Below are 27,549 nucleotides of genomic sequence, written 5' to 3' on the forward strand. Positions count from 1 at the left end.
GTACTTACCTGTTCTGTACATCCCTCACCAACATTGTGTTGTCACTTTACCCCCCCCTTTTTTTTTGACTTTACCCCTTCTGACAGATAAAAAAGGATACCTCAGTGTGGTTGTCACCTGCGATTCTGTGTGTGAAGCTGAACACCCCTTCCTCTCTCACCACCACAGCCACTACTGACTTTGACCTTAGGTACAGGCAGTTGAGCAAATCACAAGTCATTCTCAGTTCAGGCACATTGTCATTACTGATCTATGCAAGGCTTTCTCTTGTTAGATGTATTTGTTTATTCCGTTTTATTTATATGCCTTTCCTTGTGTATCTTGGTGTTTTTGCAAAATGCATTATTTTGTTGGGCATATGTTGTGGTTTAAGAGCTGGTATTTCCTTTTATGTGAACTTCTTGTTTATATCTTTTGCCTCTTTGACTACTGGATTATTAGTCTTTTACTTATTGATTTGTGAGAGCTCTTTATATATTAAGGCAACAAATCCTTTATTTCTGATTTGAAAAATTGTTTACAAATTTGGCATTTGCATTTTGACTTTGCTTATGGTGTTTTTTTGCCATTGTTATTTTTAGAGTAAAGCCCAAACTCCTTGCTTTAGACCATATGGTCCTGAGTCATCCATCCCCTGCTTTGGACCTTGTCTCCCTTCATTCTCAGCCTCTATCACTTTCCTCCAGTCACTATGGACTCATTGCTGTTTTTCAAATGAGTCATACTCCTTTCTGCAGCAGGACTTTTACCTTCACTCTTCTCTCTGCTTGAAACTCTCTTCCTTTCCCCCCCTCCTCATCTAGCTAATGTTACTCCTCCTTTAGATTCTATCTACCTCCTCTGGGAAGTCTTCCCTGACCACCCCCCAGGAACCAAGTTTGCCCTGCTCACCACTGTTTCCCCAGCACCCAGCACAGTACATAGCTCATATTAGCTTCTCAGTAAATACTTGCTGAGTGAATGAATGAAGTATCAGGAGGTGACAGACAGGCTGAACTGTTAAAAAATTTTATTAAAATGTCCAAGAAGTACATTAATGTCCACAGTGTCAGATACCACAGACCCACAGAACACTGCAGCTCACAACAAAACCAGCAGAACCCAAAGCTGTTCACACGCACACACACTCTCACGCATGCCACACATGTGGCACACGCAAACACATACGCACATCCCAAAGGGAAAGATCAAAAGACGAACCACCCACTTTAGAAAAGACCAGAGCCCCCTCCCACCATGTAGCTGGGGTGGGGACAGAACAAGGAGTGTAGGGGTCCAAGGGCAGGGAGCATAAACCAAGACCCCCCCCAATTGCATCCCCAGCCCCTCAAACAAAAGAAAATTCTTTTGTGACATGGATGATGGATGTGCTATTATTATTATTATATTTTTTTAAGCCAAGAAGAATTATCAAAGAAAGAAGACAAACCTATATCCCTGGGCTTTCTCAACAATAACCATAAGGTATAACTGTGGATAATGTCTATAGCAGGGAAGATTGAAGATTGAAGACCACTGTCAATGATAAGGGTCCAGTTTACACTTCTCAGCCATTTCCTAAATCTGCTTGTGTTCATGCCAGAGAGGGCAATTACATCTCAATTTCTTCCCTGAAGTCTGGAGCTGTGTTTGGAGTCAGGACAGACAGAAGCAGAACTAAATCCTTACTTTTGTCTTGGCTGTGACTTCAAGCAAGTGCACTTGCCTTATAAAGCCTCAGTTGCGCCATGAGTAAAATGGGAAAACAATGGTTTCTAAGGCCCTGGGCTGTTGAGAAGATTCAAGGCAGCCATGTGTAAATTGTTAGCATGGCACCTACTCCATAGTTGTCAACCATGATTCTTAGGGATACAGGCTCAGTTAACACATTCTTTCTCTATTGAAACCCTAGATGGACCATGTATTTGCTTATCTTTCTTTCCTGCAGAGGGCCATTCCCCAATGTGGTTTTTTAACATTAATCCAGAGATTTTTCCCAGACTGGAGGGGTTGACGGTGCATAACAGATATGAAGGAAAAGCTGTGGATTTTTTCTGCCAGAGATCAGGGAGCTGGATCCTGGATTTTGGCTTGGGGAGGTCTTTTACAGGTTGCAGATTTCGGGGAGGAATGCAGGGTAAGTTTTTCCCACTTAAAAAAATTAAAAACTATGAGACAAAAAAAGTGTGTGTCTGTGTGTGTTTCAGTTTTAACACTGCACATCTCTCTACAATATGACCGCAGGTAGGTGTCACTACTTCAAGTTTTAAGCATTTCTAGTCTGCCAGGCAATGGCTGGAGACAGGGATGGGGTGGGGCAGGGGTGGGGCCCAGGGCAGGAGCACTACCAATGTCTGCTTGAGATACGGGTATGGGCTCTAGGCTAGAAAACTTGGCACTTTCTTGGTCCAGGAAGGAGGTTCTTTGTCTCCCTGAGAGATGGAAGGGGAAGAAATCCAGGCTCATCTAGCCCTGAACATCTCTCATCACACATGCAGAACCACCACATGGCAGTGCTGGACTAGTCCTGGGAGGGTTAGCAATATACTTTCCCTCCATCACGTACATGCCACTTTGCTCATTCTCACCTCTAACTCTGAGGGCATGGAGGGAGGTGTTCTAAAAACATTCCTAGAATTCAGTACACGGCAGTTCCACACTATGTTCATCCACCAATACCAAAAGCTGAACTTGGGCTGAGGTTCAGGGTAAAGTTCAAGTCAGCAAGGTCAAGCAGTATTCTTCTGCTTAGCCTTGTACTCCCCAAACCAAGGACATTCTGTAAAGGCTTCATCCTGGATTTAGGACAGTCAACTGTTTACTAAGCCTGAATCCCTAGAGTGAAAAGTAATTCCTTAGTGTGAATTCAAACGTACACTCTTGCACCCTCATCAAAGCCTTATTTCAGCAACTGGCAACCAGCCTGGCAAATGAAAGACTAAACCATGCAAGGAATGATCTTCACCGACTGTGCTTCTCTCAGCTGGGGGTGCTCCCAGAGTTCAGCCTGATGAGAATGGGCTTTCAGACACATGGCTACACCTGCCAAGAGGACCTTGTGCATGTAAGAAAGAGGAGAGGAGCTTTTTACATAAGGGTTACGTGGGGTGGGACGTGGTTTGGGGCTCGGGACTTCCAGACCCTTTTGATTTTCTCTGGGCTCTGTCTCCCCAGGTGAAGGCTCCAGAGGAGGTGTGGGAAGGGGGTTGTGCTTTCTTTTGCCTGGATACTCAGCAGAAATTCCCTTCGTCCTTCTCCCAGTCCTCCGCTGGGTGTTTCTTGTGTTTTCTGCGCTCCTTGCGTGATTTGTGGTGGTGATGCTGGTGGTGGTGTTGGTGGTGGTGGTGGTGTCGCCGTATCCGATGTGACCGTCTGGCTGCAGAGGAGCAAAGGGGGACAGGAAAGGGGTGACAGGTGGTGAGAGGGGGTGGCCTGATGCAGCGGGCCTCCTCAGGGGAGGGAAAATGGGGGAAACATCGGGCAGGCTGATAAGTTCTCCCTTATCTGCAAGGCTGTGTTATCAGGCAGACATGAAGCCAGATCAATGAGCTTAGTAATAAGATGTTTTAGTCAAAAACTACAAATAGCTGAAAACCTGGGTGGAGTCTCTGGGGGCAGCCACTTACGTTTGGTGCAGACAATCTGGGGTCTGTCCCACTTGCCATTGCTCCGGCACCGGATGGTGGCCACATGGTGCTGGGCAAACCCTTCATCACATTGGTAGCGTACGGTGGCATGGACATTGTGCTTGGCCTTGCGGGCACCGATGAGTGAAGCATTCTCCACCACTGGAGGGGGACCACACAGCACTGGGGACAGAGGAATCTCCAGTTAGGGAAACAGTCAAGTCTGGGGCTAAACTGGTGCCATAGATTGGGTGCCACCAACCTTGCTGAGGCTTAATCCCCACTGTAAGTGTCGAGGGTGGGAAATCCTTTTATGGTAATTGAAAGGTGGGACCTTGTCAGAGGCATGGTTCTGAGGGCTTTAAAAGGAGAGCACAAAGAGTCTGCCCCTCTGTCTGCTCCACCATTTCACAATGTGATACCCTGCTGTCCCTGTTGCCACCACCAAGACCTTCACCAAAAGTGTTCCCTGGACTTCGGACTTCCAGCCTCTGAAACTGTAAGTAATAAATTTTGTTTTCTTATAAAAGACCCAGTTCCTGGTATTTTGTTATAAGCAAAAGAAATGGATGAATACAACTGGTTTCTTGTCTTGTTGGGGATAATCCACTCCTCACCGGGTCCCTCCCTCTGCCCAGCTCTGATCTTACAGGACTAGAAGTGACTGTGTCTGTCTGTTTCCTCCACCCAAACTAGGAGCTCCTAAGAGGCAGGAACTTCCTGGATACACCTCACCCCTTCCCATTCTACGATGGGAGTGAAGGAGATACTGAGGCAAGGATAATTATCTGAGCAAATGAAAGGGAAAAAAGGACGTAAAAATTGGCAAAGAAATGGAAACAAGAATGAAGCAAAGTACAAGAGAGAACTGAACATGAGAACGTATGCAAATGATCTCCTTCGTATAAGTAAAGAGCTCTTACAAATCTTTAGGGCCAGGCCGGCCCGTGGCTCACTCGGTAGAGTGTGGTGCTGATAACACCAAGGCCACGGGTTCGGATCCTATATAGGGATGGCCGGTTTGCTCACTGGCTGAGCGTGGTGCTGACAACACCAAGCCAAGGGTTGAGATCCCCTTACCGGTCATCTTTAAAAAAAAAAAAAAAAAAAAAATCTTTAGGGCCAACAAGCTGAGAAAAAATTGGGCAAAGGAGGTAAACTGGCAGGTGACAGGAAAAATAAATAATACAAATAGCTTGTCAACATATAAACAGTTGGTTATTCTCATCCTTAAAGACGTGCAAGGTAAGATAAGAACAAGACACTATTTTTAATCACTTAGATGAACAAAGGATAAAAAGTTTGAGAACATGCAGAGTTGGCAGGAGTGAGAGGAAACGGGCTGGTAAGTGAGAACTAGGCTGGGCTGACATTTACTAACTGAAATAAAACGATGAACCAGTGCTCATAAGTGGCAGGAAGGAAGGGGGGCACGGCGTACCTGTGCCCTTCTTGCAGACATAGGGGAGGTTGTAGTTGCAGGGAACGTCATTCCAGTGCCCACTCTCATGCGCCACCATCACCACACAGTCCTCTCCACCCGCGAAGAAATTGTCTGGCTGGTTCTCCCGCCAGTTCTCGTATTGCTGCAGGAATGGAGAGCAGGGAGTTGCTCAGGGACCTGCGTTCCAGCCCAGGCTCTGGCACTGCCCTCTGTTGGACTCCACTGGCCAGACTCCTCAAACTCATAGGGACTCAGTGTTCCCATCTCTGCCATGGGCACTGTGCTGACTATGCCACGGGTGACTGCCGCCATGATCCTAGTCACATCCTCCTCCTTGGTCTTCCTGCCTCCTGTCTCGCCCCCCCCCACCATCCATTTTCCACATGGCTCACTGTTAGATAAATAGTTGAACCAAAGGTGACCTCAGCCTGGAAGTCCAGGAAGGCATCCTGAGGAGGCAACAGAGATCTGAGGACTCAAGGATAGGAAGGACCCAGACAGGGAACAGAGTTCCAAGCAAAGGGAACAGCGAGTGCAAAGGCCCAGAAGCAGGACCAAATGCGTCCTGTTTGAGGAACGGAATGGAGGCCAGTGGGGAAAGGGCTCCTTGGTGGAGTTGGGGGGTGGTCAGAGACCGGGCACAGGCCAGATTTCATGGCAGAGGGTAGAGGGACTGGTGCTGGGGGTTGGCGGAAAGCATACCATTTTTTAAGTGTGCAGTTCATTGGCATTAATTAATTCACAATGTTGTGTAACCATCACCACTATCTCCTTCCAGAACTGTCTCATCATGACAAACCGAAACTGCGTACCCATTAAGCAAACAACTCCCCACTCTCTTCCCTGCACTCAGCCCCTGGCAAACACTAATCTACTTTGTGTCTCTATAAATCTGCCTACTCGGGATGTTTCCTATAGATGGGATCATACCATGTGTGGCCTTTTATGTCTGGTTTACTTCACTGATGTTTTAGAGATAGACTGAGTGTCAGGGCTTCACTCCTTTTTATGGCTGAATAATATTCCACTGTGTGGATGGACCCATTGTGTTTATCCAGTCCTCCGTTGATGGGCGTTTGGGTTGTTTCCACCTTTTGGCAATTGCGAATAGTGCTGCTGTGAACATTCACATACAGTTTCTGTCTGAATACCTGCTTTCAATTTGGGGGGTATATACCTGGGAGTGGAATTGCTGGGTCATATGGTAACTCTGTGTTGAACGTTTTGAGGAGCCACTAAACTGTTTTCCACAGTGGGAAGAGGGGGAGTTTAAACTTGAGAACAATGGGAAGCCTGAGAGGGCTTGAAGCAGGCAGGATCCTGAGCTGATGTACGATTTTTAAAAGGTCCCTGTATATGGGCATTCCTTTTGGGGTGATGAAAACGTTCTGGAACTAGACAGAGGTGGTGGTTGCACAACCCTATAAATGTACTAAATGCTACTGAATCGTACACTTTAAAATAATTAATTTTGTGTTATGTGAATTTCCCCTCCATTTAAAAAAAAGTCCCTGTGGCTGTGGGGGTGGGGCAGGAGGGCAGGTAGCAAGAGGCCAAGTGACCATGGGAGGACTGCTGCAGGGGTCCAAGTGAGAGACGACGGGGGCTGCGTGGGCGTGGCCTTTCTGGGGGCTGTGGAAGTCAGAGGTGAGGAGTTGGGCTTCACTGCAGCTCCTTTACCAACTCCAGCATCTCAGAGCCACTGAGGACCTTCAACACCCATCTGCGTGGTTGCTTTGTGCAAGAGGGTAAACTGAGGCCAGAGGGCAATGCTGATATGGTTCGGCAGCCTGAGAGCAGGGAACCTATCACTCACCAGCCCGGTGTTGTCCGTCCACTGGAAATCTCTCTCCACGATCCTGTCATTGAGGCCGATCCACGTGTTTTCATGACCAAAGCCTGCGGGGTGGGAGGGTTGCGAGGGCTGGGTGCCCATCCCTGCCCCACCCTGAGGCAGGGGCTAGAGGTGAGGTGGGGTGGGGTGTGGAAGGAGAGGGCTTGTCCACTTCCTCAGCCTGGAGGTGGGCTGGGGGTGGAGGGGAAAGTGATGGAGGTGGGAATGAAAGGGTGGGCGGGTATGGGGAGGGGGAGGATCCAGAGCCCCCCCAGAGTGAGTGGGGGGCTTATGGAGGTAGAGGAAGACCCAGAGCCCTCTCCCAGCCTCAGCCCCTCTCGCAGCAGGTGGGGACCCTGGCCGCCCTCTCGGGTGGGGGACACCAAGGCAGCGGGAATTAGGACCTGCATTGCCACGATTTGTGGCATACACAAAGGCAGAGGAAGGAATCAATGCAGGCCCTGTCGCATCTTTGCAGAAATGAGAGAGTGAGGGACAGGGGCCCCTGGTGGGCAGCGCAGGCGAGGATGAGACACTTTGGATGGAGCCGGTCACTGGGGAGACGCCGCACTGACGAGCGTGCGTTTGTTGCATTGAGGAAAAAGAAATGAGCAAACCAGGGATTGAGCAAAGGAGAGAACCAGCGGGATGGGGAAACGTGCATAAATGGGTGGATGAGCAAGGGCAGAAGGGATAACAAATAATCAATAAATGCCGGCTTTAATTAATGCCACGCTCTCCTCTCCCTAGGTCTCTGCAAATCTGGTGCCTCCAATCATCCCACCTGTCTGTCACAGGCGCTCCCCACCCCCAATCTCCATCCCCTGGCCCTGTTTTATTGTTATCAGCACTCACAGGACCCGTTCAATCATAGCACAGTTATTTAATTAGATGTTTCCGTGTTTGCCTATATCCCCCCCCCAAGAAGGTCACTCTCTGAACACAGAGCAATGTCCACCTCACTCGCTGCTGTGTGCCAGGCAGTGCCTGGAACGGTGCCTGGCACACAGCAGGTGCTCAGTGAATACTCGGTGAATGAATGAATGCACTGAATGTATGAATTCACAAGGGAATCAAGCCACGTGTGAATTCAGAAGTGGTCAGGGCTTGAGTTAAGGAACACAGTTAAGGAAAGGTAGCATCTTCAGGACCCTGGGGGGATGCCCTGGCAAAGGGGTTACAAGTGCCACCCCTGCCCCCTGTGCTGGCTGGTGACCCCCTCCCCCAGAGTCCCTACTGTTAATGAAGCTGTGCTCCTCAGGTGAGTGGATGCTGGTCAGGTGGCCAGCTCGGCGGCGGCAGTCCCTCTCGGCATCCTCCCATGCCCGACGATGGGCAAAGTAGCGGTAGCAGTGGCCCTGGAACTTGTGCCAGCCGTGGTCACAGCCTTCCGTGTCTAGGAAGTGGGACAGAAGCATGAGAGGGGCTGGCCTTGGCCCAAGCCTACTAGCCATGAGCACAGCCAGCCCACAGAAAGAGGGCCCAATCCAAGGTCACTGTGGGGCTAGATCAGCCCTCTCCCCAGGCCCGGCCCCCCAACCATGTTAACTTCGCCTCTCCAACCCATGTTAACTTCTCTTCTTTGTTGCTATTAGAGATTCAACTGGAGGATCATTACACCCCCGCCCCTTTCATGACAACACTGAAGTCGTCTTCTCTGATCGTTGAAGGCGCACATCCTGTGTGGACATGGGAGCTTGGGAAACAGTCTCAGGAAAGCCTAAAATTTCCCTCCACGCAAAGGGCTGGAATAGACCTTTCTCTAAAGGAGATGTACGAATGGCCCACAAGCACATGAAAAGATCCCCTACATCATTAGTTATTAGGAAAGGCAAATCAAAACTACAATGAAACACCACTTCACACCACTAGGATGGCTATAATTTTTTTAAAAAGGAAAAGGAAAATAGCAAGTGTTGGTGAGGAGGTGGAGAAATTGGACCGTCGTGCACTGCTGGTGGGAATGTGAAACGGTGCAGCCTCTGTTTGGCGGTCCTTCAAAAAGCCAAATGGAGTTACCATGTGACCCAGCAATTCCACTCCTGAGTATTCACCAAAAAGAATGGGGGAGGGGAAGGGGAGAATGGAAATCAGTTACTCAAACAAACGTGTACGCGAATGTTCATGGCAGCACTGTTCCCATTAGCCACAAGAGGGAAACAACCCAAATATCCTTCAAGTGACAAAAGGATAAACAAAGTGACATATCCACACAATGGAATATTACTCAGCCATGAAAAAGAATGGGCTGCCTGGTTAGCTTGGTTGGTTAGAGCAGCCTCGTAACATCAGGGTCAAGGGTTTGGATCTCCATACTAACCAGCCGCCAAAAAAAAAAAAAAAAAAAGGAATGAAGCACTGATACACGCTACAACATGGATCAACCTCGGAAACATTATGGGAGTGAAAGAAACTAGACACAAAAGGTCAGTATATGATTCCATTGATATGATGTGTCCAGCATAAACAGGCAAATCCATAGAGAGAAAAAGCAGATTAATGGTTGCTGGGGCTGGGGGAGGGGAACTGGAAAGTGACTGCTTCATGGGTACATTGTTTCCCTCTGGGGTGATGAAAAAATTCTGCAGCTAGGTAGAGGTATGGTTGCACAACATTGTGTATGTACTGAATGCTGCTGAATTGGACACTTTAAAATGGTTAATTCTCTATTACGTGAATTTTATCTAAAAAAATAATCATTTACCTTCTGTCAGACTCACAGCCCTGGCAGAGGCCTGGAGCACGGTGGGGAAGTCTATGGCTGGGCACCCAGCCCTACTCCTGCTAATCTTTCTGGGGTCGCGGTAGACTCACCTTTCTCGCAGAGGCTGCCCCCATAGCTGGGGAGGCAAAGGCAGACAAAGCCGTTGACCTCGTCAATACAGGTGCCTCCGTTCTCACAGGGGCTGCAGACGCAGTCATCAATGTCTGGCAGAGAGGGGGAGGGGCCGAGTCAGAGGTCAACCTCCCCTTGGCTCTGAGCCCCACAGGGAACCAGGTAGAGGATGGGGTCAGGATCCTACCATTCATCCCAGACCTGACTGCGCATTGGTGGTCTGCACAGATGGCCCAATGACTCTGCAGCCAAGGGGGCGGAATCTCACACAATTAACATAAATTAGTATTAATGGGAGCAGATGCCACTGGGCCAGCTGAGAACCAGGATGTGCAGAATGTTCCACCTGACTCCAGAGGAGTGAAGGTTATACTCTCAAAAACAGGCCTATATTCAGATCCCCGTACCAGCCGGCCACCCCCCACACATAATAATAATAATAAAGATAAAAACAGGCCTATAGAATGCTTAAGCTGGAGGCTCTTTTAGGCATTTGCAAGGACTTGCAAAGCTGTTTGTAGGCAGAGTCAGATATTCAGTTGAGCTCCTCTTCTATCAATCCATATGCAGATAGTGCTTGAAGCATGTGTGACACTGGGCCGGTCACTTCCCCTCCCTGAGACTCAGTTTCTTTTTTTGCAAAGTGGTGATAATAATGGCACCATCTCAAAGGTGGTTGTGAGTGGAGAATCAATGGAAGTGCTCAAGAAATTATATCGTTTCTATGTACTGTTATGATTTTATAATTATAGTGTGGTTGTAAAAGCTGTGAAGTCAAGGAGATGATGCACAGAGCTCAAAAAATTATATCATGTATATTTATTGTTACAATTTCATAGTTGGTAGTATTTCCTGTGTGGGGCTTTGGGGCTAGCACCCAACAGTTCTGTTGGTGGTGCCTATACCCCTGCCCACCCAGGAGAGGGTAGGATCCCCCATGGCCCTTTGCTGGGAGGAGTCTTAGCCATATCGTCCCTTTGTCTTCCCCTCCCTACCCCCACTTGGTAGTAATGAGAGGCAGCACACCAGAGCCTCGGCCCCCAGGGGGAGAATTCAGCTGTTGGGTTCTGGTTTAGCCAATTGGAGCGGATTTAGCTGGATTCAAGGAGTGGGGGATGGGAATGGGCATCTGAAGCCAGATTTTTGTGATCTCTGAGTCCTCAGGATATAGCCACCGGGTAAAATCCAAGGCTCTGGAGTCACACAGTTCAGGTTCAGATCCTGAGTCTGGGACACTCACCAATCTCGCAGTTCTCCCCAGCGAAGCCCTGGTCACAGATACAGCCGTACATGGTGCCATTGGCGTTACAGGTCCCTCCATGCAGACAAGGGTTGTTCTCACAGGGATCTGAGGGGGCTGCAGTATGGATGATGGGTAGTGTGGGCAGGAGTCAGTCCACCAGGTCATTTGTCTTCCCAGAATCCAGACCTCAGGCCCCTAAAGCCCCTCTCATAAAACCCCTCTCCGTGGTGTCCCCTCTATAACTTACCCAACAGGTGTTCACCAACTCCCTCTCATGTGTCCCCTGTCATGAGGAGCTTGCTCCTTCTAGGTACTTCCCCAAAGCATCTGTGGGCTGCCCCGCCTGTGGCAAAGTCCTTTCTCAGACTGAACTGAAATGGTGCCCCTAGACACCAGGGCTTCCGAACATTCTCTGAGGAAGTCTTCTCCCAGACACAGGTTTAAGTTCCCTCCCTGACTTGTGCCCTTCTTCTGGACATGGCCTGCTCATCACTGTATTTCTCACAATTTGGGGCACAGAAGTAGATATACAGTTCCAGGTGGACTATGAACTGCCTGGGGAGAATGGGGACCATCACCTCCTTCATTCTGGTGGCTCAATTTCTTTTGATGCAACCTTAGTGGTTACAGTGTGGAAGGTGGTGGATTACTGTATAGTTGTTATAAGCATGAGCTGCAGAGCCAGAGAGGTCTGGTTTAATTCCTGGCTCTGGCACTTACTAGGGGACCCTGGGCAAGTCACGTCTCTGAATTTCAGTTGCCTCATCTATAAAATGAAAATAAAAACAGTTCATCCCTTTCTCCCAGACCTGACTGCAACGCCATGTCTGGCTCTGTCTGTATCAGCCTGGCGGCTCTTGGGGCAGGGGGTGGTGTGTCTCAGCATTGGTCAGTATGAGACTGGGCACCCAGGGGGCATCAAGGAATGAAGGTTCCTGTCCTTCTCCCCAGTCATTCTCCAGCTGAATTTCCCCGGAGACAGAAGGGTCCCCTCCCGTACTCAGGGGCCTGGATGCCTTAGTGGGTGGTCTCCACCTCCTTGAAGAAACCCCTCCTTTGGAGCCTGGGAAGGGCAGGGCAAGAACCCCCACCCTACCCCAGCTGACCCCGACCTCTTGTCAGAGCAGCACCTGACCACTCCACTGCACAGACACTAAACCCAAGGCCCAGACAAGGGCAGAGCCTGGCTCGAGGCCACACAGCTGGACACTGCAAGAGGCAAGACTGGCCTCCAGGTCTCTAGGAGCCTGGCTTAAGGCCCTCTCTCTAGCCCCTGTAATCTAGAATTTCTTCTATTTTTGTCTTGGTCTGGGGCCCCACAAGAAATTGAGTTGTTATGAAGTAGTTGCCTCCTCCTTGGTCTCCTGGCTTCCACCCTCCACAGGCTGTTCTCCTCAGAGCAGCCAGAGGGAGCCTATGTAAACCTGAGTAAGGTCATGTCCCTCCTCTGCCTAGATCCCTCCATGGCTCCCCATTGCCCTCAGAAGAAATGCCAAAATCCTTACTGCAGTCCAGTGGGCCCTGTGCAATCTACCCCAACATCTCCCAGCTCTACCTCCTCCTCTCTCCTCCTTGTTTACTGTGTTCCAGCCACACTGACCTCACCGTTCCTCCAACACACCAGGCACCGTCCTGCCTCAGGACCTTTGCACAGGCTGTTCCCTCTGCCTGGAATGTTCTTCTGCCAGATCTCCACATGGCCCCTCCCTCACCTCCTTCAGGCTTGCTCAAATTTCCTCTGGTTAGAGAGACGTTTCCTGACCCCCTTCCAAAACTGCAAGGCATTCACTGGCATTCCCCACCCCACCCCCCACCCCCAATTGCTTTACTTTCTCTGTTTTGCTCTTATCACTTTCTAACGTCCAATATAATTTACTTCTTTATTAGGATCACTGTTTCTTATCCGTATCTCTTCCTGGAGCGGTGATGTACCATATGGCAGCCACATATAGCTATTTGTGCTGAAATTAATTCACATGAAATAACAGTAAAAATGCAGCCCTGCAGATGTACTAGCCACGTTTCAACTTAGACAGCATAGAGAACATTTCCATCATTGGGAAAGCTCTAGAGCGTTGCTCTAGAAGCCAGCTTTCAGAGGACAGGGGATTTGGTTTCAACACTGTGCCTGGAACATAGTAGGTACTCAATAATTGTTTGCTAACTGAATGAAGGTAGCAGCTGGTCCTCCTGCAGTGGCTAAAGCCTGTCCCTGGGGTGGTGGCATGTGCCCCCATGGAGAGTGAAGGGGCTTGTGGATGGTGGGGGCCGTGGCCGTAGGATGGCCCTGGTGTGGCCCACCACATGCGTGCACAGGCGTGGGGCTGCTGGGCAGCAGGATGCGTGAGCCCCGCCAGGTGCCCCGTGCTGCCGACACCTGCCCACGGGCTGGCGGTGACTCAGTCGTTCACTGGTGCCGCGTTTATTTTCAGCTTCATTAGCATTTCTGCTGCAAGCAGCGGGTGGGTAGGCGCCTGGGTCTCCCCCAGCACTGCCACCTCTTTCCAGCCCTCTGCCACCGGCTTAAGTCTGGAGCCAAGAATTCAGCAAAGTCTGAGACAGCCCAGCCCCAGCCACAACTCCAAACCCTATTTCCTTTGCACCCTGTGTGGTTTCCTTCCCGCCTCTCTGGCCACCCTTCTCTATCTCCCTTGGCATTGAGCCTCTTTCCCTCTGTCCACCCTTCAAGGACGGACCTGCCCGTCCCGTCTTGGCTCCCTCTCTGGGTGAGTTCATGGCCTCCCCGGGAATTCATGTATTTTTTCACACCAATTAACTAAGCATTATACAGCCTAGTGGTTGAAACAGAGACCCTGTTTTCAGACAACCTGGATTCAAACCCCAGCCTTGACACTCCCTAGCTGCATGACTGTACAAGTCACTTGACCTTTCTGTGCCTCAGTGTCCCCATCTGTGAAGTGAGGCTCATACTAGAACTTATCCCAGAAGGACATTATAAAGATTAACAAAGATAATTCTAGTAACGTGCTTAGGAGAAGCCAGGCACACAGGCGGTGACCAATAAGCATCCGCCTTTATTGACATATGTGTCCCTGCCCTGGGTCTCCCTGCCTCCTGGGCATCTAAGAAAAGAAGATCTGACCCAGGACACAGCCCAGAGGTGACAGGAACTGCCTCTGGTATTTCCATCTTCCCTACATGTTGCCTTAAAAAAAGGGAGCAGATTAAAAACCAATTGTGTTGATAAGAGTGTTTTGCAACTCAGAAAAAGTGCTTTTTATTTTTATTTTTTGGCAGATGGCCGGTGTGGGGGATCCAAACCCTTGTCCTTGGTGTTATAATATTGTGCTCTAACCAGTTGAGCTAACTGGCTAGCCCCAGAAAAAGTGCTTTTAATTATCTGTTGCTGCCTTCTTTTTGTTTTTTTCTTTCTCTCTCTCTCTCTTTTTAAGTTCATTTGGCCAAAAGCACCAGCTTAATGTGGCAGTACTGGGGAAAAAAAAAGGGCTGGAATTTACAGCTGGCCCTGGAGAGAACAGGGCAGTGGCTTTCTCTGAGCTCTGCTGGGCACAGAGCAGTTAAGGTGCAGGCAGATCTGGGCTCCAGGTGAGGTTTGTACACTGACTAGCTGGGGAGTGACATCGTGCCCTGAGCCTTTTTGCTGTCTGTAGAATGGGGGTGATGCTCACCACTCCCGCCCTCCCCAGTACCCACTTTCTCTGTGGCTTGAAGCCTCCACAACCCACATCACTGAATATTCCAGCTCCGATTCCCATTTGTTCAGGAAGCCCTCCCTGCCACGCCTGCTCCCTCTGGTCCCACCTGGGAGGTGTCTGTGTCCAGCTGTGTCTTCCTCAGACTGGGGGAGTCTCCGAAGTCCAGCCCCCAGCTTCACACAAGCACTGTCTGGCTCAAAGTGGATATGGGCGTGGTTTTTAGACCAAACTTATCCCCCAAACCAAACTCTACCCAACGCCCCATCACTCCACATGTTGGTCATTGGGACATAATCACTGTGCTCTGAACAGACCAAATACAACTTCACCTCCTGGCCTTTGCCCATGCTGGTTCCTCTGCCAGGAACATCCTTTCCGAAATTCAGCTCCCCTTGATGAGCTCCTACCTCCAACCTCATCCCTTTCTAGAAACCTACTACACCCCCAGGGACAACCCTTCCTCCCTGCTCTGGGCTCCCTCATCCCCTGGTTCCCCAAGTCCTGACTGCAGGACGCTGGATAGAGCCATGGGACTTTGAACTTACCCTCCTCTGCGCTTGCATTTGCTAGGGTCCCTGGTAGGGCAGGCTCCTCTCCACTCGCCGCCTCCTCCCAGAAGCTCTCCACACCTGGGCTCCCCGCTAGGACCTCCAGCTCAAACTCTTCTGTGCCCAGGGAGACAGGCAGCAGGGTGCTGGGGGAGTCCCACGGCACAGTAGGCTCCCCCGAGGAAACCGAGGCAGCCTCATCCATGCCGGCTGCAGTTGATGTCCAAGGAGGAAGAGCCGGCTTCCCCAGGGGGCTTCCCAGAGGCAGAGGGGCTCCCACTGTTCCCTGGGCCACCATCTGGCTCCCCGGCTCTGAGTGGGGTTGGGAGCTTGAGGAGGCCACTATGGATGTGACCATGACCCCAACCTTGTCTCCCTGGTCCAGGGACATGAGGGATGTCACCATGCTTGTATCCATGGCCACCTGAGGGCTCAATGTGGGACTTTCAGCTCCTTCAACTACATGGGATCCAGGTTCCCAAATTCCGCCGGCATTGCTGGGGTCTACTGTGTCTCCTCCTTGTGTAGCAGCCCAAGGCTCCAAACTTGGGGTGATCCCAGGCACGAAGAAGACTCCAAGGCCCCCCGAAGGTGCAGATGGGAGGCTGGTGTCTAGCCCTTTGCTGTAAAGAGAGGGCCAGGTGCCCTGATCCTCATCCATGGTGGCCTGCAAGCCAGAAGTGGGGCTTCCTGCTGTGTTGGAGACTCCAGACTCAGACTCCCAGATGTTTCTGACACCCGTGGGCTCAGTGGCAGTCTTGGTGGGGGCAAAATCTGCCGTCACGTTCCTGTCCACAGAAGCCCATGGGCTGGATCTGGGGTGCTCAGCTTGGCTGAGCAGAGTAGGGCTGCTGGGAATTTCTCCAAAGTCTGCCCTGGGGGAGTGAGGGCTGGCTCCAGCTCGTGTGTCTGTGGCTGCCTGGAAGGGGGCTGTGGGACTTCCTGCTCCGTGGCTGCTGAGTGTTGTGGGTGTTGCCTCTCCACCCTGTCCTGTTGGGCCCAAGGAGGGGGGTGGGGAATATACCTTGGTCTCTGAGACAGGAGAGCGTGGGGCAGTGGCCATGGCCTTGCCACGCCCCCCGACCTCACTGGCCTTGGTGGGGACAGGTGTTGAGTGTGGTACAAGCCATGGTTTGGGGTCACGCAGCATGGCTATCATAGGGAAGTCTGGGGAAGTGACTGTCGGGGAGGCCCCCCAAGGGCCAGTACTGGGGCCCTCTGAGAGGCTGGGAGCAGGGACAGAGGCCTCCAAGGGAGACCAGGGCAGGTCTGGGGTGGTTGGCCTCACTCTGGGACCCTCGGCCTTCTCTAGCTCCAGGCCAGGGGCCCTGCTGGGACCTGGGAGGCTGGGTGGGATGATGGTGGGGGGCCACAGCCATGGCTCTGGGGGGCTTCTGCCACCAGGGGAACCTGGAACAACATGAACAATAGTAATTATAATGATCTCTCAGCAGCCCCTCCTGATCATCTCCTTGGCTCCAGACCCGAGGAAGAGATTCTGAGCTTCTGAGGCCAGGAGACCCATTTGGGATTCAGAGCTTCTTCCCCTGTCCTGAACGTGGCCATATCTATCCCCCACTGCCCCCTTCCCCCTGACCCCGACTTACCAGCTCTAGGCACATCCACCTCATTGGTGAGATCAGCCCAGGGGCTCCAGCTCCGGCTGCTCCCCGAGGCCTCTGTGGCTCCTGAGGCCAAGGGGGGCTCGACGTGATTCACAGCAGCCTCTGGGGTGGGGGGCTGGGCGCTGGCCTCGAGGGCCCCCTCCAGCCCTTGCTCTGATTCCTGCTGGAAGTGGCGCCCATTCAAACCTTTGAAGCGCCCCCTCCTCCTAGGTGTGGGGCCAGGTGGGGCCACCTCTGTGCGTGTACCCACTGCAGTGCCTGTCCCTGTGCTGCTGGGGCTGGGGGCCTCCGTGCTCAGCTGCACTTCCTCAGTGAGCCATGAGGCCAGCGCAGGGTCCCCATGGGTAGAGCTGGGGGTCTCTCGAGACTCCTGGTTCTCTGCCAAGATCAGGGGCTCTTCTTCCCCACTGGACACCAGAGGTTCCTGGAAGTTAGGGGTGACCACCTTCTTCTCCCCCAGATTAGGCTCCAGTTCTCGGATGGGGGGCCCCTCAGCTGATAGAATCTCCCCCTCATCTCCAGATGAGGGCGTCTCTGAGTCTCCATGTTGTGGTGTGGGGTGATGAGCTGTGGTGAGCAAAAAAGGCTGCGTCAGGCCCAGAGGCTACCTGGGAAGTTCTGCTTGATATCTACCCACATTCCAGCATGCTGCAGCACAGATCTTCCATGCATCTGTCCCTCTCTGCCCCTGTGTCTCTATGGTTTCTGGGGTCTCCCAGCCTGAGAGGGAGATGCAGTTACCTCCACTGCTCAGGCACGGGTCTGACTGAGCCCACTGTCAGGATCAGAGTGAACTTGCTGCAGTGAGGGGTCGAGAGACAGTGTGGGTCATGGGCAAAGCTCAGGCAGTGTCCGATTCTCATGAGGTCAGGTTAGCCTAAAGCATTCGACTAGACCTGAGCCGTGAATCGTCCCCACTGGGCGTGGCCTTCCTACCAAGGGCTTTGTCTTTTTTTCCTACCCAGGGCTAGGTTTACACAAGGAACTTGGCTCCTTGGAGCTGAGGTTTGCAGCTTCCACAGCTGTGCCCACCCCCAAGGGCGAGTGTCATCCCTGGTCCGGCTCCTGGTACGGCCCCGCCCAGGGCACGTGGCCCATCACCCCCTCAACAGGTGGGTGTGCTTATGGGCGTGGCTCCAGGTAGGATCTGCTCCACCCGGGGGCGTGTCTTCCAGGGTCTAGGCGCCTCAGGACTTCGGTAGCTATAGCCCCCACCGGCCACTGTGACTCCCCCGCCAGATCTGAGCATCCTCCGGGGCGCGTCCTTCCCCCAGGCCAGAACTCCTAGGGAGGGACCTGCCTCAAGGGGCGGGGCCCTCGCCGGGGGCGTGGCTTATCACGGCGCGCGTTCCCTGGGCGTGGCCTCCCCTGGAAAGCTCAGCCCTCGGGGGCGTGGCTTTCAGGCGCACGGCCTGGGGGCGTGGCCACCAGGGTGGCCCCGCACGCACCTCGGAAGCAGTAGGCGTCGAAGCGCGCGGCGGGCGCGGGGAAGCCAGTGCGGTTGGCGAAGCGGTAGACGGTGCGCACGCCCGGGGCCGGGCCCCCGCAGCGCCGGCGCGGCGTCTGGATAGGGTAGCGCACGCTGCCGTCGGCCAGCCAGCCCGGGTCGCACTGGTCCAGGCCCTCGTGCCAGGCCAGGTGCAGCTGTCCCACCGAGGCCAGCGCGGCGCCCTGGCGGCGGCACTGGGCACGCGCGCCGGCCAATGTCAGGCGGCGGGCCGGGCCCACGTAGAAGACCTCTCCTGCAGCGTGGGGGGGAGGGGGATACCGGGGGTCAGGACAGCCTGGGGACCCTCCCCTGGAGCCCGGAAAGGGGGTCCCACTCCAGATAGCCCAGACCTGGCCGGGTTTGGGTGTTGGTCTGGTGAGCTGGACGCGCACTGCGGCTGTGCGCCCAGGTCCCCGGAGCATCGCTGTCATTACCTCTCACGCAGCACTAATGGGAGCCTCTGTTTACAAATGAGGTAACTCAGGCCCCCTGGTAAGGCTTCAAAGAAAGGGTGGGGGTCGATGAGGGGGGCCCAGAGAGAGGAAGGGCCCTGGGGAGAGGGATATAGCGAGGGGACGGGGCTCAGAGACAGGGAGGGAGTGCAGAGAGGATGAGGGACTCCCAGAGATGGAAACCTCAGGGAATGGGTGGGCACAGGTCTTGGCTGCAGCTTTAGAGAGGGATGAGACTCAGGACTTAGGGAGGGATGGGTGTTGGGGGTAGTAATAGGGGCTCAGGGAGAGGTGGGGAGGTGGGGTCCTGCCAGCCCCAGACTTACCCCCCAGCTCACGGGCAAAGCAATACACATCGTAGAGTTCCTGTGGGTTGCGTCTCCCATAGCTCCGAACCCCTGGAAGGCTGCTACGGTCACCATAGCAACCAGGACGGGACTGAGTGATAGGATACCTGACAACACAAGGGGGGGTCCCTCTCAGATGTGTGCTCCTGGAGCCCCCAAGAATCCTCTTTATCCAGGGGCTAGCTCTTCATCTCCCCACCCTGTGTGCTCACCGAACGGTGCGATCTGAGAGCCAGCCAGCATCGCAGTTGTCAAAGCCATCCTCAAAGGCGGCCTGCAGGTGTCGTGGGGCTGCAATCGTGGCTGAGCTGAGATGACAGGCCTCCTGGGCCTCGGGGAAGGTCAGTGCATAGCGGTCCCGGGCTGCCCGGTAGTGGAACACAACGCCTGTGGGAGAACATCCAGGATGGGTGATGGTGGTGACTTATGCTGGAATCTTCAAGAACACATCTCTCTCTTGCAGAATGACTCCCCCACATCAGTGTGATAATAACAGACCTGCGACCCTACTCTGCCCTGTACTATATCCATGTACTCAGCACCGGGCACAGTGCTAGGGTGATGGTGGAGAGTGAGATCAATATGTCCCCATTTTACGGATGAGGAAATTGATAACAATGGCCATAAAGTGCTAGAGCTAGTCAAATATTTACTATGTGAAAAGCATTTATAAGCAGGATCTCACTGAACTCTTATAACAACCCTATGATTATTCCAGAGGGGAAAACTAAGGATCAGAAAGTTTGAACGACATGTCCAGGACATGTCACAGCATGTATGAGGCAGAATGAAAATTTAAATCCAGGAAGATCTGACTCCAAAGATAGCACTCTCTGACCAGAGTCAGGTCCTGGAGGTGGCAGGAGGCATGGAGAAGGGTGAGAGAGCTTCTGCCTTTTAGGAATTAAGAGCAGGCACTGACAGTGGAAGCCCAGGCAGCAGTGGAAGACCAAATGTGGTTCTTGCTTAGCCTTGGAATGGGGTCTTGGAAGTCTTCCTGGAGGAGATGACCTATAAGCCAGGATGTGAAACACCAATAACAGGCTCCCTGTGGCACAGATGCTGATTTAGAAAGGAAGGAAATGGCTGAGCAAGACAAGGGAATTAAACATTTTGCTTCATCTTATCAGACCAAGAGCTGCTGGATATGCCCTCACTATTGGGCTGGCACATGGTAGGTGCTCAGAAAATATCTGGCTGAATGAATGAAACTGAACAGACTCAGAGGTGGAATTCACTTTCATCATAATTTTTTTTTTTTTTTTTAGGTTTTGAGAAGTGAGGCCTTTGGAAGGGGATGATTGGTTGACCCCATAATGTATGTGGTAAGACACTGTGTCCCCAGTTTGCAGTTTGGGGGGGGAGATTAAGCCCCATTATAGGAGATACAGGGACTTGCTCAAGGTCAACATAAATTAAGGGAAATAGATTTCCCAGCAGGAGTCCACAGCAATCCATTTATTGAGTCATACATTACAATTTTAATGAGCATCTTTACTGTGTGCTAGACACTGTTATAGACTTCATTTATTTATTTATTGGCAGCTGGCTAAGTACGGGAATCCGAACCCATGACCTTGGTGTTATAAGGCTGCTCTCTAACAACTGAACTAACCGGCCAGCCCTTGTTCTAGACTTTAATCATTTGATCACTTAGGAAAACAGAAACTACACGGAATATTTCAACAGAAAGAATTTAATAAAGGAATTGGCTAAACAGGTATTTGTGAACTGTTATTTACTTAATATATATTTTTAATGGACTTTCAAAAAATATCTTCACTTTTGAAAAGCTTAAATAAATTTATTTGAAAAGGAAATTTCAGGCTGGCTGATTAGCTCAGTTGGTTAGAGCATGGTGTTATAACACTCAGATTAAGGGTTCAGATCCCCTGACTGGCCAACCACGAAAAAAAAAGGAAATTTGTATTCCTATTTTAAATAAAAAGTCAATGTCTTTTGTCTTATGTAAAATCAGGTAACCATAAAATGGACTTAAAGCAAAGTTATAAAATCTACTTAGTTACTGTGGCCGACAGTAGACTGAGCTGCAGGCTGCTCCCTCTTGGCTAAAAGAGATGTTAAAGGCAGGGTAGTACTGGTGGAGGCTTTCTTTGTGACTTTATCAGAAGAGTTAAAAGAGAATTCTTGTTCAGAGAGTGATTTCTAAGGTGACATTCAGTGGGTGGGCTTCAGGCTCAGCCCCTCCCCTTCCCAGCCTTGGACCCTCCCCTGCCCCCAACTGACCTGTCACCTCCAGAGGCACCAGGTCCTGCTCATCTTCGATGCCCCTCACCACCTGGCAGCGATAGAGCCCGGAATCGCTGGCCCTCAGAGGCCCCAGCAGTAGCGTGGCATTGGCTCGGCGCCGGGGATAGGAGGGCAGCGACACTCGCCCCTGCCAGTCCTTGGCCACCCGTACCACGTTGTCCTTGGCCACCAGGATGGGTAAGTCCTGTCGCTGTCCTGATGCAGTCCGCACCTTGGTCCACTTAATCCGAGGGGTGTCTTGGGCTGCACCTGGCCGTGGCTGCAGGGTGAAGAGACAGGGCAGGGCCACCAGCTCCGCCAGTGCAGCCCGCACTGACCCAGACCCCACCTTCTGCATATGAAGCCCCTTCTTGTTGGTGGCAGCATCCTGTGTGCCTGGGGTGGAAAGAGAAAAGCGAGGGCCTGACTCAGAGGCAAAGACCAGCAGGGACTGTATATCCCTTGCTGTAAAGACAAGGAGACTGAGGCTACAGAGGTTAGACTGAGGCCACAGTGGCACAACATGATGCACAGATCTGTGATCTGCACCCCAACCTGTGAGATTTATTGGGGTGGAAGGGGAGTAATAGGGTAGAATCCCTTCATAGCTCTGCCTCCATTCAAAATCCAGATGCTGGAGGCCTCTTTCTATAGGGACAGAGGTTTGACTCCTGGTGCCACTGACCCAGTGCTGGCCATGGGAAAATCATTTTCCTTTTCTGAGCCTTGGTTTCCCCAAAAGTTAACCAAGAGGCAGCCATTGGAAGGGAAGTGTTGTTTGCAGAGTTCCTTCTTTACAATAAGCACTTTTCAGCAAATGGCTCATTTGGTTTTTGTGACATCTGCAGAGGTTGCAATGTCTCATTCCCTTTGGGGGGTTGAGGAAGCTGAGGCTTAGAGAGATCACTGTACCTGCCTAAGGCTACTGAGCAAATCAGTGAGGGATTTCTAAAGCCTGGGCTCTTGACTACCATTGGAAGGATGCCAGAAGAGGCACACAGACCTTTATTTCCCTCTACCCACTCCTGGCAGACATTACTAATCAATCTCTGCACTATTTTTATTTTCTGTCTCTCTCTGCAGCTCATCTTAGCAAAATGGTGAGAGGCGGGAACCTCCGGCTTCTGCCAGCAATGACTAAAAATAACCTCTCAGGTATCCTGTTCGCTTTTGACTGTTCAAAGACCTTTTTCATCTATTCTCATTTTATTCTCCAGACCAAGCCAGGGCACCAGCAGGAGAAGGCTTTGGAATTTAAAAGGTGTCCCAAATTGTTAATCACCCAGACCCCAACCTCTCCCTTCCCGCAGCCAACTCACCCTGTTCCCCAGCCACAAAGAGCAGTATCTGGAACATAAGGAGGCTCAAAGCCCAGACAGACGTGTTCCCCATCCTCGACCTGGAATAAAATGGAAAGGGAGGGAGGGGTGAACCATAGCACAACCCTCCCAGATGTTAGGCATGGAAGGACCAAATGCCCACACTCTACAGATCAGGAACAGGGCACAGGGAGGCCAGTGTGTCACTCAGGGTCACAGAGTGAGCAAGGAAGGGCTGAGCCAGAATTCAAACCCAGGGCTGCCTGACTTCAGAATCTGAGCGGTGAAACCTAATGGTCAGACGCATGAGTGCTGGAGTGAATTGGACCTGGGGTTGCCTTCTTCCTGTTCCTTGCTGTGTGGCCTTGGACAAGTAGCTTAACTTCTCTGTGCCTCACTTTCTTCATGAGTCAGACGGGGATAACATCAGATGGTTGGAAGGGACAGATCAGTCAACACATAAAATACTTAGAACTGCCTGGCATGAAGGAGTACATTTCAGCTGTTGCTGCTATGATTACTGACCTCAACACAGCCAAGGCTGAAATCCCATTTTTCAAGTCAGCCTCTCCCATCAGACTGGGGGCTCCTAGAGGGCAGCAAATGGCCCTAGTCCTCCCAGGGTCCCCAGTTCAGGCAGAAGGTTGGGCTCCAAGCCAGTCCTTTAATCTGGGTTTGCTGACTGACACGATTCTCAGCTTCAATTCCAGGATTTGGTTGTCACCAAGATTCTATTCTTGGTTTCTGGGATTTTTGAGGAGCTGCCAAGTCCCAGCTGGAGGAAGGGACCTCACCCCTGCCCACCCTATCCTCTCTCTGACTTCACACAGCCTGGTGAAAATGCTTTCTAGACCCACAGAGAAATTTCAGTTGTGGGTTCTCTATCGGGGCTGTGGTCCATGGGCATGAAGTGGACAGTTATTGAACGCCTATGGGGAGCAAAGCGCATTCCAGGCGCTGGGAGAGAGCAGTGCCCTTCCACACTTCGCATTCTCCAAGACACTAGAAATTCCAGGAGGTGGCCCCTCCCCAAAGCTTCCCACTCCTCTGCAGCACCCCTTACCAGGGCTCAGGAGATGGGGCAGATGGGAAATCAGAACATCATCTGTGAACCCAGCTCTTGAAACCCACCCTACATAAAAGAATAGCCCTGCGGAGGGGGTGTGGATGGAGTCCAGAATGGGAGGCTGTGGGGGACATCTGCCGCCCTCATCCACCCTCCTTCCCAGCTCCCAGAGGCTGAGAGGTCGGCCGGGGACCTGTCCGTGGTGCTGAACTCTGGCGAGACAAAACAGCGGCACTGCTCACCTGGTGTTCCCGGGCCTCCTGTCTGCTTACACAGCACCTCGGGCCCAGAGAGGGCTAGCAGTTTGCCTTGGGATGCACAGCAGGACAGAACTCAAAGCCAGGCCCTGGGCCGGTGCCTCCAACTACCACCTGTAAACCTCAGTAACCTCTGCCTCCATCCCAGGCTCTCTTCATTCCACCTTGGAACCCCGAGCTCTGATGGTTTGTCTCAGGCCTGGCTGGGTATTAAAGGGTGGGGCAGGACTCCGAGCTGTGCCTACCAGCAGAGCCTTAGGAGGGGGTGAGGCCAGAGAATTCCCTCTCTCTCTCACACACACACACATCATATGGTTAAGAGCTCAGACTACATCCGGATGACCTGGCTTCGAGCCCTGCTACTACTCCTTATATGCTGTGGTACTCTGTACAACCTGCTTCATTGCTCCATGCATCAGTTTCCCCCCCCGCAAAATGGACTTGCATGTACTTCATAGGGCTATTGTGAGGATGAAATGAGCCAAGCTACACTTGTAAAGTCCTAGACACGCTAAATTTTGAAACAGCTCTTTGTACACAAAGCCTTATGTACACACTAAAAATATACTGAGGTGGCCCAACATGGTGACAGACACGGTTTCAGGTGCACACCCCCCCCCACACACAATCCTCCCACTTCCTTTCACTGACACCCTCACACACCCACACCTTGCTCTTAAAATACCTCCTTCCCAGGGCCACCAGAGGTGAGCATTTACACAGCTGTCTGGGGCCCGTCCCTTTGTGAATAATGCATGAGCCTCATGCATATGCAAGTAGGGGCCCGCAGGGCGCTGGGGGAGGGGCGGTCTGGATCAGTGTGAGTGTGTGTGTCTCCACTCCCTCACTCTCGCCTCCTGTCTTGGTGGGCACTGAGTGAGGGTGAGTTTGCCAGCGGGTGTTTTTGCATCTTTGTGACTGGGTGTGCGTCTGGGGTGCTGTGTCCGGCAAGAGTGTGCATGCGTTGAACTCTGTGGTGTGTGGGCGTCAGGTGTGCGGGTGTGGGACCCAGTGTGATTTCCGAATGTGTGGGTCTGAGCAGGGCTGTGTGCACACGTGAGTGTTTCTGGCCTGAGAGGGAGGCTGTATTTGTGTGCGTTAGCATGAACGTGGAACTCCTTGGAGGAGAAAGGAAATTGGGCTCAGTAAATCATCTGAGAATGCCCCTTGGGGATCTCAGCCCCTGACCAACTTCTCCCCCATTTGCTCCCCAGCTCCACATAGATAACATTCCACACCCCCATGCCCAGGGTCTACACCGCCAATCACATGGAAAAGACCCGTGCCCCCCACCCCCCACACAGCCACACACCCCAGACACAGACCTTGGGAGGCACACACTCGCAGAGATTCACAGTGACATTAACAAAGAGAGGCAATATAGGCACTCACAAGGCAGGCAGCACTCTTCTGCACAAAGACACACACACTCAGACTCGGCCCCCCCCCCCAATAAACCCCTCAATGAACCAAACACCATCAGACACAGCTCCTCATTGACGCTCACTTACACACGGTGATGCCAGCCCCTGACACAGACCGGGATAGATAAATGTGGCCTTGGTGACTGATGGGCACACATCATTTTGCCACATGGTGACATAGCCTCCGGCACAAGTTTTCTGACAAAGACACAACCGCAGTCACATCAGACTCACAGGGAACCCCCAGACCCTCTGTACACACCCCTCCGCAGCCTGCCGGGAGCAGACAATCTCCTGGGAGGGGCTTCCATTTGGGAATGTCCACGATCCATCGAGACTGCTGGGTTCTGGGGTCCCACGATGCACCCACCCTGCCCTCCCCACCCCGCCCCCATGTCTCCCGCTGGGGCTCAGCGCCAACCCTCTCCTCAGCCTGGCTGTTTCCCACTGATGCTGCCAGAGGAACAAAGCCCCGCGCGTAGGAATAGGGATTGCTCCTGCCCAGGCTGGGCCTGGGGTCCCAGCCCCCTACCTCCCAGCTCCTGTGTCCCCAAACCAAGCCAGGGCTTCCTCCGGCATCTGTACAGACAGATGGGACTGAAGGGGGTCAAGTAAGCATCTGTCATGCTGCAAGGAACTGGGCAGACGTGGGGGCGCTGGGGTCCCCCCCCTCCAGGCTGGTGTCCCTCCTGGGTCCTGGGGTTTCATGACTAGGGGCTCTAGGAGACCCTCCAGCCCGCATTCACCTGGGACACCCAGCGTGCTCCGTGGGAGAAGAGACAACACCTGAACTCCAGGTTTAAGGGAACAACAGAGGACCACCTTGGGATGGGTCCTCCCAGAGCCTGCTCCCTGAGTCAGGATGTGGTGACAGGACCTGCCCCCAAAGGACAGGGAGACGCCAGGGCATCCCTTTCCTCTCTTAGCGCAGACCCCCTTCCATTGGGCTCAGGATGACCTGGGGGAACCCCTCCCCACTGCAGTCCAGCCCGGGATCCTCCATTCATCTGCAAATTGGGAATCCCCACTCAAAATCCTGGGGTGTCTCAGCTCAGACGCGGGGGTGCCCTGTTCTGGAGTCCATTCAGCATGTGGGTGTCCTCTTCTTCTGTCCAAACTCAGGGTGCCCCTCCCTCGTCCTGGTTCCCAGTGCCCCCTCTCCAATCATGAGAACCACCCCCAGTCCGGCCCCCTCCCCACCATGGGGTTGTCTCCCGTTGTCCGCATTCCCCGGACAACCTTCCTCCCAAATGCGTGTCCCCCTGATATTCCCAAGCCCCCTCCCAGTTTGCGCTCCCTCCTCAACCCGGAGCTCCCCTCCGCCATCATGCCCCCTCTCCACTCGGGGGGCTTCCTTCTGATCCAGGCCCTCCCCAATCCCCAGCTCTGTCTCTAAGCCCGAGCCTTCTCCTCCAACGCGGCCCCCTCCCACGACGGACCCCCCACCTGGCTCCTAGCTCGGACGCATCCCGGGGCGGCCGCCGGGCACAAAGGACGCTCCGGCTCAGCTCACTCCACGCTGGGTCCAGCCCCTGCGCCCTGCGCTCCGCTCGCCCCGCCGCCGTCTCAGCGCTTATAAAGGGGCCGCGGGGCTCTGCGCATGCGCCCCCGCCAGCCGAGGCCTCCGGCTGCGTGAGAGGGAGTGCTCCCCGGCCTAAAATCCGCCCCCTCCCCCGCTCTTTGAACACACACCCCACGCAGGAGAAGAGCGCACCTGACTTCCCCCGTCATTCTCTTTTTCCCAAAAGTCAGGTTAAATGTCCCCGGCACACCCCTGAGGGTGCCGGTCCCATTTTACAGGTGGGGAAACTGAGCCCCAAGGAGGCAAAGTTGCTTCCCAAGGTCACGCAGAGTGTAAGGGAAAAGCTGGGATTCAAACCCTGACTCTCCAGGGCTCACGCTAAAAGTAGTTTGGGCTACCATTACTGTTCAACCCATTTTTTGGAGAGGAAACAGGTTCGGTAAGGATAGGAAGACCACTTGGTCACAGAGCTGGTAAGAGACACCAGTGCAGGGTGTGTCCTAGATGTGTCACACCCCAGAGCTGTTTCCAGCAGCTCCAGCCAGAAAGTTTCATTCATTCATTCATTCACCTCTGTGCAATCAACATTTACAGAGCACTTGCTATGGACC

General features: G+C 52.7%; 1 protein-coding gene across 1 annotated transcript; it reads right to left on the reverse strand.

Annotated features, from left to right (window-relative positions):
• Window positions 1-3,209: 3,209 nt before the first annotated feature.
• Window positions 3,210-26,891, reverse strand: NCAN (neurocan). Its single transcript, XM_063112865.1, has 16 exons — window positions 26,863-26,891; window positions 22,670-22,749; window positions 21,348-21,746; window positions 19,313-19,487; window positions 19,080-19,207; window positions 18,261-18,554; window positions 16,795-17,379; window positions 16,145-16,597; window positions 15,185-16,081; window positions 10,960-11,076; window positions 9,698-9,811; window positions 8,121-8,279; window positions 6,866-6,948; window positions 5,047-5,191; window positions 3,606-3,788; window positions 3,210-3,355 (listed from the first exon to the last, which is right to left on the reverse strand). The coding sequence occupies exons 2-16, from the start codon at window positions 22,740-22,742 to the stop codon at window positions 3,210-3,212; spliced, it is 3,951 nt and encodes a 1,316-aa protein (XP_062968935.1). The 5' UTR covers window positions 22,743-22,749; window positions 26,863-26,891.
• Between the last annotated feature and the right edge of the window lie 658 nt (window positions 26,892-27,549).

Source organism: Cynocephalus volans, chromosome 10, assembly GCF_027409185.1.
Source record: "Cynocephalus volans isolate mCynVol1 chromosome 10, mCynVol1.pri, whole genome shotgun sequence".
NCBI lineage: Eukaryota > Metazoa > Chordata > Mammalia > Dermoptera > Cynocephalidae > Cynocephalus > Cynocephalus volans.